The sequence below is a fragment of the Sinohyriopsis cumingii genome, chromosome 1 (genome assembly GCF_028554795.1).
Source record: "Sinohyriopsis cumingii isolate HCF-2022 chromosome 1, ASM2855479v2, whole genome shotgun sequence".
NCBI classification, from domain to species: Eukaryota; Metazoa; Mollusca; class Bivalvia; order Unionida; family Unionidae; genus Sinohyriopsis; species Sinohyriopsis cumingii.
Window position 1 is genome coordinate 51,432,888 of NC_142961.1, and position 14,820 is coordinate 51,447,707.

Sequence of the window (14,820 nt, forward strand, 5' to 3'; positions counted from 1 at the left end):
AGCTGGTCAAAAGCGGTGCAATATCCTCCGCCGGAAGGAATGGTAATCCAAATACTTTCCTCAGGAACTTGTGGACATCATCCCCCCTCTTGTACGCCACCTGAAAAATATCAACATGAATTGTCTGTTTTTGTTTTCAAAAGAAAAAAAATAATATCTAGTTAAAGATGAACTTTATTGCCATGTTACTTATTTCGAAATTATTTATTAATGTACTAGGGTATAATGCACCTAAGACAAATATAAAATTTAATGTTGGCATGATTTATAAAACAAATTTAACAAGTTATAATGTGCTTTTTACCAACATTACATAAAACGATGCATTACAATAAAACATGATTAGTAAGACATAAAAAGACCATACATAAATACACATTGGACAAAACAAATGCATAACATAAGCATGTGCAAGCAAGCAAGTCACTGAGTAAAAGTAAATTTAGAATGTGGATAAATTAAAACATTTAATATATATTATTATTTTTAAAAAGTCATAAATTCATTTTTTCTTATGAAATGTTGATTAACATTACATAATATAAAATAGTACCTGATTAGTACCATAAGTCCTTTTTCTTGAACATTTCTCCACAGTGCTTGAGTGAAATGAAAAGCGCAGCCGTGAATAATGGATACAAAAATTAAAAACAAGTTTATAAATGACTTTTGAGAACTCTAATGACTGATCTCTGGTAGCTCAGATTATGTGATGTATATTATGTAATATATATATATATATATATATATATATATATATAGTTTCCAGATGCCTTGTAGAAGTAACAAAACTGTTCTTGCAAACATCATGCCTAACTTTAGGATTATTATTCTTGTTTTATTTTTATTAAACCAGCTTGTATCAATGAGAAAAGTCAGAAATATACATATCTATATGTCATTCCTAATCTTATTGTAATTATCTTTAAAGTCTTGTAATATTTTCCTACATTTCAAACTCATTTTTCTGAAATAAAATATTTAAATCTTCAACCATATTTTCAAAAAGTAAAATCACAAAGAATGACAATGTCAAATAAGAATAGTTGTTACAGGGAAATTAGGAAGAATTTATGAAGATGAAAATTTATTACTGAACATGTTTGTTCCCATCAATGTTCTATTCATATCCAAATATTTCTGTGTAAAGAATGTCACTGTAATGAGAAATGACTGTTATGTATGCATGCATGCATGTGTGCGTGTGTGATTTAGATTTTTAACGTAGCTTTAACAATTTTCCAGTCATATTGCTATGATGTCTGCAGTGTGGCAGTTTAAAGTGATGTCTAGCACTGGGGCATCATGCCACAGACATGTAGCATGATGTCCCACCCAGTCACATTATCCTGACATCAGGCCAACTAGTCCTAACACTAACCTCGTAATGCTGAGCACCTAGCGAGGCAGCTGTTAGTACCATTTTTAGAAGTCTTTGGTATGACTCAGCTGGGGTTCAAACCCACAACCTCCCGCATCCAGGGCAGACATTCTAACCATTAGGCCATCAGAGAGGTCCCATGTATGTACCATGTATGTATGCATGTATTTGTGTGTGTGTGTGTGTATGTATGTATGTATGTATTTTAAATTCAGTGAAGCATAAAATGCATCTGCAAAGAGGATCATACTAAAACACTCATGCTTTTTCAGTTCATACAATGAACAAAATAAAATAAACAGTCAATCCTTAAAATAAAACTCAACACATGAATAATGAAATAAAACTCTTAGTTTATTAACATTCAATTTAATAATATTTTGAATTTCATTAAATAGCACACAATATAAAACTTTGAATCACACAATATATATATATCTTCTTCCTCGATTTTTCATGCACAATGGGGTCCACAAACATAGACCGAACAATAAGCGGAGGCACAAGTAACCAAGGGACCTCCAAAAAATCCTCTAGACATCAAGAAAACCACGGGGGAGGGGGGGGGCCCACTGGGCTGTTTAATGACCGAATCCTTGTTTTACAATCACATCAACAGTAATTGTCAATAACACACTTTTCTAATGAAGTTGTTCATTATACTTTATAAATTATATTTATTTTTAAAAAATGTCCCACGTGAGAAAGATCATTAACATTATTCCAACTGATTTCAACAACCATCACATGTATGTGAAAACATCTGTGTATTATGTCACTGCTTTTTGTTTTGTTGATTAGTCTGGTTCCTGGAGTGGTAATTAATAGTATAGTGCTAAGTAGGATGTAAATGAAGCAGGGAACCAGATTAACTGTTGATAGACCACCAAACAAGACTCCTTTTTATAAAAAACTAGCGACATTGATTTCATGAAACAATCGTCTACACTGAAACTTGATTTTTTTATTGTTCAATTAGCACAATACTGATGTCAGGTTTTCACTGGAAGTAATAGTGAAAATATTATTGAAACTTATCATCCTTGAGGATATCTCCAGTTCAGGAATTCTCTGAAACTCATTTGCCCACAATGGTCTGCATCATTCTGTGAAACCAAGCTCTTTATTTTACAAACTAGTCATTTTGCTTGGTTGCCTTGCTATCTTTGATCAGTTATGATTCAGTTGATTTAAGGTAGTTTAATTATATTAACATTTATGACAGTGTTTGATTGATCAAATGAAGTGACTTCATCCGACATATGACTAGAGCTGCTAGATTTTAAGCATGTAGGATTTACATGACTTTTAACTTTTCTTTTATTCCACCACCTTTAGATGTGATAATACAAAGGAGGCCAGCTTTTAATTCAATGAAACATTACAAAAACTACTTATGCAAGTCAGTTATCAAAACACGTCTGGCAAACGCTCATGGACATAGCTGCTAAGGTAGATTGACAGATTTTACGTTTAAATACATGATGCATTTATGATGATTTCACTTAAAAGGAACTAAAAGATAGAACTAAAACACAAATTTTACTTAATAAAAAATTATTTATTTGGTATTTAAATATTAAACTACTGCCTACACTAGACATGACATTTTCATTGATCAAAATTTCCTTGAATATCTTAAATTATGGTGTACTAAGAATGTGGCTTGGAAAGAAAATGTGACAAATTATATGATTTCTTATTAAAAGCTGATAATTTCATAATGCTGATTAAAATTTACAGGCCCTATCTACCATTTTTAACCATAAAACAAGCGATATATAAACATTTCAGTTACCAATTTTGATTGCTATTGTCTTCAACAAATATTGATGAATATTTGGGTATTTTCTGGTGAAGAAAATTGGATCCACACTTGACCCCACATTTTAAGTTGGTTCACGAGTTATCAGACTGAGTTATCGAGGCTGTGGTATATATATATATATATATATATATATATATATATATATATATATATATATATATTAACATAATTAATGTTAATTATTATTATTAATAATTTTCCACCTAATTGATATATGTATCAAATTAAAGTTTGCTGGGTGTCATCAGTACACAAGTTGGTTTGATGCTGGAAGCTGGTAGATGCTATATTTTGAATTGCAACTGATGCTGACATGAGCTGGATAAAGCAATAGTCCTGTACAGATTTTGAAGTGTATCAAATATTGTTCCGTTCCATGACAAGCCAGAGCATGTTTTGATCAGTGAGTTAAAAGTGCTTGTGCACTGGGATCAGTTTTTTCAACTAACAATGGATAGCACTCATTATTTGTGGCACATATATGCTTCACTGAAGGTACATCTTGACTATCAAGAACCCCCTGCCCAGTTGTTTGCTCTTCTATGTCTAAGTGATTCATTTTCAATGATGTTTTCAAAACTGGAACTAGGATTCAGTTGCATATTAAACTCTAGACCATGACTAACAAAGTGGATTGAGAGGTCATACCACACTCTAAATCTTAGGATTACAGGATTATTTGTAGAATGAAGGTAAGTATAGATTTTACCAAGTCACATAGTTCTATAATTTCTTTGGTTTTAGTCAGTCTTGATAACCTCTCATACAGACTACATTTTAATTTTACACCTAACATATTATTTGCCAATCTGAATATTTTGTTTCTGTTAATGTCCGCATCTCTTCAAGGTATTGCAAATATCTGTTGATTGTGGATGTAACATTTCCGAAAGTGTTTTATGATACTTGGCTGCGTGTCTAGTGAGTACTATCTGGACCATTTTCTCCATGTTTCCAAGGCTGCCTGTCTAGTGGGTATTACCTGGACCCTTTTCTCCATGTTTCCTAGGCTGCCTGTCTAGTGGGTATTACCTGGACCCTTTTCTCCATGTTTCCAAAGCTGCCTGTCTAGTGGGTATTACCTGGACCCTTTTCTCCATGTTTCCAAAGCTGCCTGGCTAGTGGGTATTACCTGGACCCTTTTCTCCAAATTTCCTAGGCTGCCTGTATAGTAGGTATTACCTGGACCCTTTTCTCCATGTTACTTAGACTGCCTGACTAGTGGGCATTACCTGGACCCTTTTCTCCATGTTACCTAAGCTGCCTATCTAGTGGTTATTACCTGGACCCTTTTCTCCACGTTTCCTAGGCTGCCTGTCTAGTGGGTATTACCTGGACCCTTTTCTCCATGTTACCTAGGCTGCCTGTCTAGTGGGTATTACCTGGACCCTTTTTTCCATGTTACCTAGGCTGCCTGTCTAGTGGTTATTACCTGGACCCTTTTCTCCATGTTTCCTAGGATGCTCTTTGGTATCAAACCTTTGCAGTTTTTCGCTAAGAGGCTCAGCCATTTTGGTAGAAAAAAAATCAACTTCTTTCTATCATTTTCTAACATTCTTTCTGAGAAGTAATTAATTTCTTTGTTTATTATTTATAGCTGTTTACATTTAATTTATATCATAAATTCTGAAGTCAACTAAAGAATTAAAACCAATAATCATAAGCCATCATAATACAATAATAATATTAATTTATGTGTTTATATTTTATGTTGGTACATAATTGTTGGATTTTCCACGAGGAATTATTTTGATAATTCACTTGTTTCAATCCAATGGACATCAATAAGTGTATGACCAAAGAATTTCATATATCTTATTGACAACTGCATGGTCTAGTGATAAGTATGATAACCTGGCATGAAGGAACACAAGGTTCTAGTCCCGCAAAAAAGCTCTTTTTGGAGTGTGTGTTTTTAATGTGATTTATTTTCCTTGAATTAGGAAGGAAAATTATAATACTTATTTTCTGATGAACAAACACAAAATACAGAAGAATATAAACAGCTTATATTGCAGTATTTTTTCACCCAAACAATAAAATATATCCTTTATTCACTCAATAAAAACATTATCTATATATCAACTCTGTATTGGAACAAAAGAAAAATTTTATTTAAAAAATTAAATAGCACATAAACAATCTATAAAACCCCAATATAGCTCAATAATAATAAAAAAAGGAAAATATGATTGTTTTATGTGCTAAAATTAATTTTTTTCTTTCTTTTTTATTGAGTTTTTCATATTTTGTGCAAATACAAAATAATAAAAATTATCAGATATAATTCAAAATAAAATACTTGTACTGTAGACTTTTCCTACATAACTGAGCTGAGTACCTTGAAGACTCTTACGCCCCTTTTTTTCTTCTGTGTCTTTTTAAGCAGCTCTCTGGACTTCAATACTTTCAATTTGATCCACTGTGAATTTTTTAAAATCTTCTGTCTTTTTCTTCCTTCATTTCAATGGTATTGCCCTCTTTTCTACCTTCATCTACAACCATTTTCATTCTTTTCATTCCTCAGTAAAAGACAAGGCCCCAACAGCAGTTAAAAAATTCAAATACACATCACCTAAATCAACAGTTGCATCTGCCATTTTACATGGTACCTTGATGTGTTCACAACTAGACATATACACCAACGATGCTTATTTATTCTGGTAGGAAATTGAACCCTTGCTCAGATTACCTGGTGCCACTGCAGTTTATGTTCTGCTGACAGAAATCAAATACAAACTTCCCTGAACAGTTAATAAATTAACTGCTAGCTTGTTAAGGATTACTACACAACATTCTTTGATTGCTAATAATGGGTTCAGTTCTACTGGTCCTTATCAAATGAAAATGAATATGCCTGTATCTTCCTATGTTTAAACACTCAAGGGATGGTCATTTGATGTTGTGTGGTCTATCATATTTTTTTTCTTCTCTGGTATTATAAGTGATTCTGAGGATATTTCATAGGTTGTCATGACATAATATATATCTGGTATTGCAACAGAAGGAAAGGAGACAACCCCATGTAAACCAGAGGTAAAGTAAATGCAACACATGTGTACCCCAGGTAAGAGAACAAAACGATTATCTGTTTGGATATCAATCAATTACTGAGAAGAAAAATTAAAACCATACGTTTTATATTAAAACCTTCCCTGTCATGGAAACTTATATCACAGCTTTAAAATGTAAAAATATTACTTTTTGGAACTTTCAAATTAGTGACATGTCTGATCATGTCTTCTTCAAATGACTGTGTGCCACATATGAGTACAAAACAGTGGTCAACAAACTGTCCCATTTCTTTCTGAATACAAGGAAGGTCCAGTCTGCCCTGGTGAATTCTTTCTCCATACTTGTATTTGTAATTGCCTGTGTCCTGCTCCTGTAAAAAATAATCAAATAATACGATGTAAAACCTACCATACTTAAGCATACTGGTATATAATAGACATCATATTGCAATCTGTGTATACCCAGATCTACTGTCACACAATGTACTAGCAGGTCTGTGTCAATCTGCTTTACTTGAAATCATTTGCAGAATGATCATTGTAGACCTTGATCTTGTAGACCTCGATCTGGTTGTACATTATTTTTTTAAATCTGGGTTGCTACTGCCTGTTAAGTATGGTATTAGAATGCATTGATTGCCATTAAATGTCATCAGTATCTGGATACATAAACTAAAAAATACAATCAACTATGAATAATCCAAATACATATGGAAATAGGCTTAGAACTGACATTGATTTATTTCAGTAATATAATATTTATGTTGACTTTATTCAAGCTTAAATGAATTTGTAAAGTTTACTGTATTTATTACTGGCATGATGAAAATCATGACAAAAAAAGTGAATTGGTCAATCTCTAGTGACATTTATTAGTCGAAATAATAATAATAATGAGGACTTTGTATAGAGCCTAATCTTTAGAAGCTCTAGCACTTTACAACATTAGACAACACCTATAACATCAGAAACATATATAATAATATGATTACAAAAAACAAACACCACGAAATTAGAAAACATAAAAAAACATGCTGAAAATATTTAGGGTAGGAAACATTATTAGGTCTTTAAGTTTGTTCTTGCAGTCAAAATAAGTGAGTTTTAAGAGCACTCTTGAATGGGATCACTGTGTCTTTGTGTCTAAGTTCAGTGGGCAATTCATTCCATGTTGCTGGGCCCTGGTATGCAAAAGAACGTTGTCCATATGACTTCATTTTCATAGTGGGAATAATGAGTATACGATTGTCAGAAGAGGAGCATAAGTATCTTGCCGGTGTGTACACATGGGTGAGGTCGGATAGGTATATTGGACTGGAGTCCGACAGTGAAACATAGCACAGAACAAAACACATTTTATGTTTGATTCTGGATCAAATGGATAGCCAGTGTAGGGTACAGAGCAGCGGAGAGGTGTGCTCTGATCGTGGTACTCTAAGTATGATCCGAGCAGCTGTGTTTTGAACTTTTTGAAGTTTCTGGAGCAGATATTGAGATGAACCAGACAGAATTGAGTTACAATATTCCAGTCTTGAAAGTACTAGTGAACACACAAGTGTTTTAGTGGCATCAACTGAAAGATATTTGCAAATAGAGCTGATGCATCTCAGCTCAAGATATGCAGCCTTGCATATGTTCATGACATGTCTAGCAATGTGAGAGCAGTTACCAGTGTAACACCTAGATTTCGTACTGACTGTGTGAATTTAATGTTGGTGTTGCTGATATTTATTGTTTGAGGTAAAGGATGTGAATGAGAAAGTCTTTGTGTTGTGATCAGAATGGCCTTAGTTTTATCATTATTAACAAAGAACTAAGTTTAATTCATTCTTTAATAAGAAATAAAATAGTCCAATAGTTCAAATTAAAAGCTACTTGTGCTAAAAATCCATAATTGTCTCCTGTGCCAAAAATGTCACCAATTCTGAAACAAATGATCAACACAATGGAATCTATAATACTGCAACTAAGAATTGTATCCTAATGCTTTTCTGAACTACTAATGAATGTCCTCCCATTAACACCAACCCACCCACCATGCAACTTCATCTTCCAAAAGTCCTAAATGACCTTCCATGAAATCGCTATATACTGTCTGATGTGTAATCCTGCCATCAGCAACAAATGAGAAAATTCATTCATTCAGAAACCAAACAATTTGACAAGTACTACATTTCTAGATAAAACATAATAATTGCTAATAATGTGTAACTAAAGGTACCTGGCATAAATAGAACCAGTCCGTGTAACAGAGGGTCGACTCAAATTACAGTAGATGCCTTCAAGAGGACTTGAATCTGACAAACTATAAATACAAAGGGATTGATCCAAATGCTTAAAATTTGTGAACATACAAGGACAAGGACTGAGTTTCAAGATTCTAGGTAGGACAGCATGCCCCCAAACTCATGTGGTCCCATGCTAAATGCAAAAACTTAACCAAACCCTGATTAAGTATTTGTTGTAAGGGTGTGGTACTGAGATGCATATCATCAATTTCATGATTATAGGCATGAACTGTTCCTCAGAAATGAACATCAAACACAAAATTTAACCCAAGTCAGTGAGGTATAAAATATGGGCCATAATGACCTACTACTGAAATAAGGAAGTTATGCTCATGAAAATGCATCCTCTCCCCATGATTATTGACTCTAGTTAGGATATTACGAACACGGTAAACCAAAACCCATGTGGTCATTAGCTAAATTCCTTAACTTCACCCAAGCCAGTAAAATGTGAAATGTATGGTACAATGACTTGGTGTGGTACTAAGATAGATAGATAGATATATATATATATATATATATATATATATATATATATATATATATATATATATACACGTTTTAGGTGCGTTGTGGGCAGTCATCCCGAAAGTGGGTTTACGGGAAGGACATGATATAGTTTACATTTCAAATCAAAATACATATACATAGGTTGTATTTCTTACATAGTAATTATGTATATGTTGAAAATAAGTATATACACTTATGTTATAGTCCTATTCATGTTTTCGGTTCGTGGGCAGATATATATATTTCATGGGCAGTTTTGACCTTTAGGTTGAAGATGACAAAGTAACTGCCCAAAAATACGTTCACGAAGAACAAACATATAGCATTCTGCCCGTGAATACGGTCACGGGAACAATATATAGCGTACTGCCCACGAATACGTTCACAAGTAACAAATATATAGCATGACTTTCCGGTGTGCGCGCGCAAAATGGTTGTCAAGACACGACGATAAACATTAATCTATTAAAGCATCCTTTGCAATGGCCAGCGTACATATAGCGGACGTGAGGTTCGTTTTTCACAGCTTGTTTGAAATAAATGGATGATTATATATCCAGTGTAACAACTTGTCTTGACAGCTTATGGATGCTGATGTTTGACATTTATTGTGAAGATGATTGTTCACTGCTTGTTGATGAATTCGTAGCTTCTGTTAATCGATGCTATAGCTCAATTTAACTGTCATACACTGATATGTTTAAGTCTGCTTGCACAGTTAACTATGCAGAGTTATGGAAATATAACAAATTGGTTTTAATAACTTTCAGAGTTTGTTTTACTATTACTCAATATTTGTTTCAAGTACTATAAAGGCTGTGATAGGTTGGGTGGCTTAGATTACAAATCAGGCCCTTCTCACTTGGGGGGGTGGGGGGTGGTACTGCCCATTATGAATATTACTGGTCCTAGATGTCCAACCTGATATTTATGACATATAGGTTCAACATCTTACTGCCAGCAGAAATGGTGTTCTGTAGTATTTTTCCCAGTCAATAGTTTATGGATATATTATGTCATGTACTATGCTTGTTTAATTCTCTCATCTCAGTTCTGACGTTACCATTGAATGCTATAATGTTCCCAGACATCCGGTATTCTTGGTTATTAAAATTATATATATACACAGATAACTGAAGGTGAGTTCTCATTATTCCCTAACAATTGTAATTAGTGGGGCTGTAGCAATTGATGGTCTGAGAATTCAAGTTAACTGGTTCAAAACTTGGGTAAACAACAAACTGTTTTCTTCCTTTGACAGGCATCATAAAGTTTTGCATCTTTGTCTCTCTGATGACTGTGGTACACAAGTTACAGACTTTGCCTTAGAATGAGCCTGATTTTTGATACTTGTTACTGAATGGGGTGGGGTAGGGAAGTAACAAAATTATTAAAGGTGGAATGTATGCAAACCATGCTGGAAATAGATATGTGCCAGCAACTGCAACATGTAAGCTTCAATCAATTTGGAAACTATAAGCTTTATCCTGTAAATATTAACAGTTCACACCCTGTATAAAAGGTGATTTTGTGTTTGATTAACTGGAACTGTTAATTTATTATGTTAAGGAATTTATTGTTTTAACCCTAGTAAATGTAATATAATTAGGTCAAAAGTTCCAGTTTGTTTATTGTTTCCAGAGTTGATTATTGTAACTGGAAGAACCTGTTTCTAAGTGTTAAATGAAACGAAAGAGATATTGTTTACTCAAGTGATATAAAATAAAAGTTTAAAATGAACTGAAAGAAATATTGTTTATTCAAGTGATACAAAATAGATGCAAAAGTGTATATTCATTAAGAAGTGTATTGTCAATTGCAAATAAATGAAGATTTATCTTATTTTGTTCTTTACTTGTGTACAAAATTATACCTGGATTGGGCAATAATTACTTGGACTCCATTTGGAAAAGAAAAATCTATATGTCCTAAATACCTAATGTTCATATCATAATGCTCTTTTAATGGATGATTATGCTTTTCAGCTGACGTTACCATATTGCCAAGTGAACTAATAGTATGGCCTTCGGTGTGGCCCACTAATCACATTTGTAAATGAATTATGCATACAATAGAGAAATAGCTCTTAAAATATCTTATGAGTTGAACAATGTGTGTACAGAAATAAACATGAAGCAAATCTTTGAACTTGTATGCCACACATGCAAGTGAATTGGTGGTTTTCATATGTAACTTGTGTACTTTTATGGCTTTTGTCTATATTACTTTTAGCCATTTCTATTCACACACCAGAACACAACCTTTTTTGTCTGATTCAGGTACTAATGCAAAACTTATTTCAGCTGTAACTGAAGTATACAGAATTTTTCCTGACGTTGAGGCCTACTGTGTAGACAGTATAGCTGTAAGTCATCAAATCAAATGGAAGACAACAGTGTGCAGTTGAAGAAAATGATATATACCCAGTACCATTTAGAGTTATCTTAAAGAAAAGTCACAATGCACACTGATACAAGTAGTTTTAGAAAATGCATTTGTTCCACATACATTTTAACTTAACCCAAAAGTTCAGTCTCTTGCCTAAACTTTAATCAGATGTATGCATTTATTCCATAAAACACAAAGATATAATGAACCAAATCATTTTCATTATTGAGTTAGGTAGTAGGCTATGTTAAAGAGTGCAATCACTTTATCGATTTTTTTTTCCATTACATTTTTATTTATTATAAAATGACATTTCTTAGTGGAGTGCTAGCAACTGTAACTTGAGGAATATTTTGTACATGCTGGCCTAAGTGTCATGAATATACTGTGCTACATTTTGCTTTATTAGGTATAATACTATCATGAGACTTGCTTGATTAAATCCTGAATTTGTCAGTTACACTTACAAGTCCACTGGTAGAATTTAAAATCTGTGACAGTTTGGGAACTTTTTTTGCAGTAACTGCAAATCACTTTGCCTTCACAGTCAATGAATTCAAGCCATTGATAATTGTCAAACCATTGTGACTGAAAATGTGATTGTCTCTTAGTTGTGTCCTATTTGATAATTTTGCTGCCACAGAGTCTGGATTGTGTCTCTGAAGAAATAGTTCATCTAGACTCTGTTGCAGTATTACATTTTATATGTTCAATTTAATGAATTTTCTTTCTTTGAATCATTCTTATGTCATAACTTGCGAAAATAGTTTAGTTAACAATATTTATTCAAACAGAAAAGATAACCTCACTTGACAAATCATCCTACTAAAGTGATCATGGCATACACTTTTATCTTTGAAATTCAAATATTGCCCACTCGTTAATTAACATAACTAATATTGCACATTGAAGGTGATCATATGTATCATCAGTTTTAAAAAAATAAAGACATAATACTATCATTTAATCACTGCATACAGGAAACAGACACTTGTGTCTGTAAAATGCCTTTCATTGGATTACTTTGGTTTATTAAAACCAAACAGCAATCCACTCAGGATTTTCTAGGATAGATACAGAGAATATATTATGGTCATTCAGAACGCTATCAATACATCAGACCAGATTGTTTTTATTATTATTTAGGCAAAATAACTTAGTAAGTCAGATGGCAAACATGAGGATGGTGATAGGTTATGTGGAATTTGCATTGAATCATCTGATCCCAGAAGATTTGATACAATGTCACTGGCTGTGGTAATCATCAAGTGCAGTTGCACGGCACCATAAGACTTATCAAGATACCATAAGCTAGAAAGATGAAGAAAAAGAAAAACGATGACCCAAAGACAAATCCTGCAAACTGTGTGCAAAAATGATTCCACAGATTATAGATGAAAACTTTACTATATTTAGCTTCAAGATATTAATAAATTCGGATTACTTCCTCCAGTCTGCTACAGTAATTCATGCCCATTGCACTCATAAATTGATTATAGTCCTTGCAGTATTTTGTGTGGGCCACAATATTTTAATTGATGCAGCTGATGCTCCATTCTTCAGTTCAGTGTTGATTCAAACATAGCAATGTCCCTTTGGGATGTGTGCATAAATAAAGAATGCCTGTCCCTTCATTACCACACTTGTTGAATTTATCGTGTCTCTCTGAAAACTGTACCATGTGAGAAAGAATTTTATAAACAAACTGGACATAAGTATTGCTAGACATATACTCAGACCTGAGACTTCATAAAAGACTGCTTACTTGTGAGGCATTATTAGTGCTAGGGCTTGAGGTAATAACTTGCTATATGTTTGGTAAGGCAAAATAAGGGGCCTTATGACTTAAATTGAAACTGTGAAAAAACAAAAGGTTCAAATGCAATAAACTTTTGTTTTTCCTCATTTGTTATATTACAGTGCCATGATAGGTCATTTCTTTTATCTTTTTAATCCCTTGCCAATTTTAAGTCATCATCACTAACCAAGTCTCTAAATCAATTCTTGGCATATTTAGCTAAAATGGTGTCTACTGTTCCATTATATCATTGATTGTTTAGCTTGCTTGTATGGAGCTTAACACCATTTTTCAGGACATCATAGACTTTACATGGCAGCCAACATATTTATTGGAAGAAATCAACACACATAACGCTACTGGCAAGCTTTCTCATATACACACATTGGTTGGACTAGAGAGAGTTGATTAGTGATGTGTATGCCTAGACCATTCTATAATCCAGGGCCCCATGATTGAATACAGCTTAAAGAAATTAACCCTAATTCAATTTCCTTGTTGCATTTAAATCATAACACCCACCATGCAAAGTGACACATGTCTCAAGATTTTCAAATTTGTATATGTTTTGCAACTTTTAATTCTGAGTTGATGCATGTGGATGTGGAAATTCAGTTACTGAATACTTAGCTACTTATATAAGGAGCTCTCACACTGGTAAAAGCATGCAATTGGGATTGTATTTGCAAGAGGGCAATTAATTGTTCAAAATACTGTTTTAGCTAACTACATATGCGAAGGGTTGATGTATAAAAAAGAGGATCAAGAAATCCTAGCTGGTAAAGATAATTGTATCCAACTTGACAGAAAGTGAGAAGGCCTTTTAATTTTGTACAGCAGTTTCATTAAGGAACCAACTATAATACCATTAGAAGTTTATGAGCAGCAAAAACCACATTTAGGACCAACTAGACATCAAAACCATATGCATAGTTCCATTTACGGCCAACCAGACATCAAATAGGTCATCTAGTGAAAGCACAATGTCAAAATGACCAGCCATCTAGGAGAAGTAGCAAGGAAGGGGTTTTCCAGATGCCCATTAAAACAGCCATATTGGAGGTTAGATTGGCACTATTTTCATTTACGTCCAACTAGACATAAGAAGTCTTTCACTGATATGACGATTCATTCAGGAGAAGTAGTTACACCAAGATTTTCAGGATGGCCACATTGGTGGCCTTATAGGATGTCTGTACAGCACCATAATTCTCATTCAGGACCTGCTAGACATCAACATAAGTATTTTGTACACATGTTGACACGCTGACACAATTATCCATTCAGAAGTAGCGATAAAAAGTTTCTTAATATGGCTACTGTGGCAACCACATTGTATGTGTGAGTGGCACCATCTTGTTTTTTCTTCCAGATATTTTCACACAAATATCATATTTAAAGATAACATGAATTCATACAAGATCTTGTCAGTTTATTTCATAACAGATTTTTCCCTCATATTAATATAATCTTTTGAAAACATTTATACATTATAGTTCTAGAAATTTTTCATGCTCTCAGAAACTATTAAAATCACAGCAGAAAGTGTTATGTTATATCTTTATTCAGCACTGAAAAATATTTATGAACTCTTAAAGTTTTTTCCCCTATAT

The 14,820-nt window shown here is 33.4% G+C and overlaps 1 protein-coding gene across 8 annotated transcripts in view; it reads right to left on the reverse strand.

The window, feature by feature from the left end:
• Positions 1-1,714: 1,714 nt before the first annotated feature.
• Positions 1,715-14,820, reverse strand: part of LOC149806861 (NADH-cytochrome b5 reductase-like) — a 90,943-nt gene continuing 77,837 nt past the window's right edge. For all 8 annotated transcript variants that reach the window (XM_089958773.1, XM_089958765.1, XM_089958782.1 and 5 more), the window contains one exon: positions 1,715-6,594. In XM_089958773.1, coding sequence (XP_089814899.1) covers positions 6,391-6,594 — 204 coding nt within the window. In that variant the 3' untranslated portion in view covers positions 1,715-6,390. The remainder of the gene's footprint in view (positions 6,595-14,820) is intronic.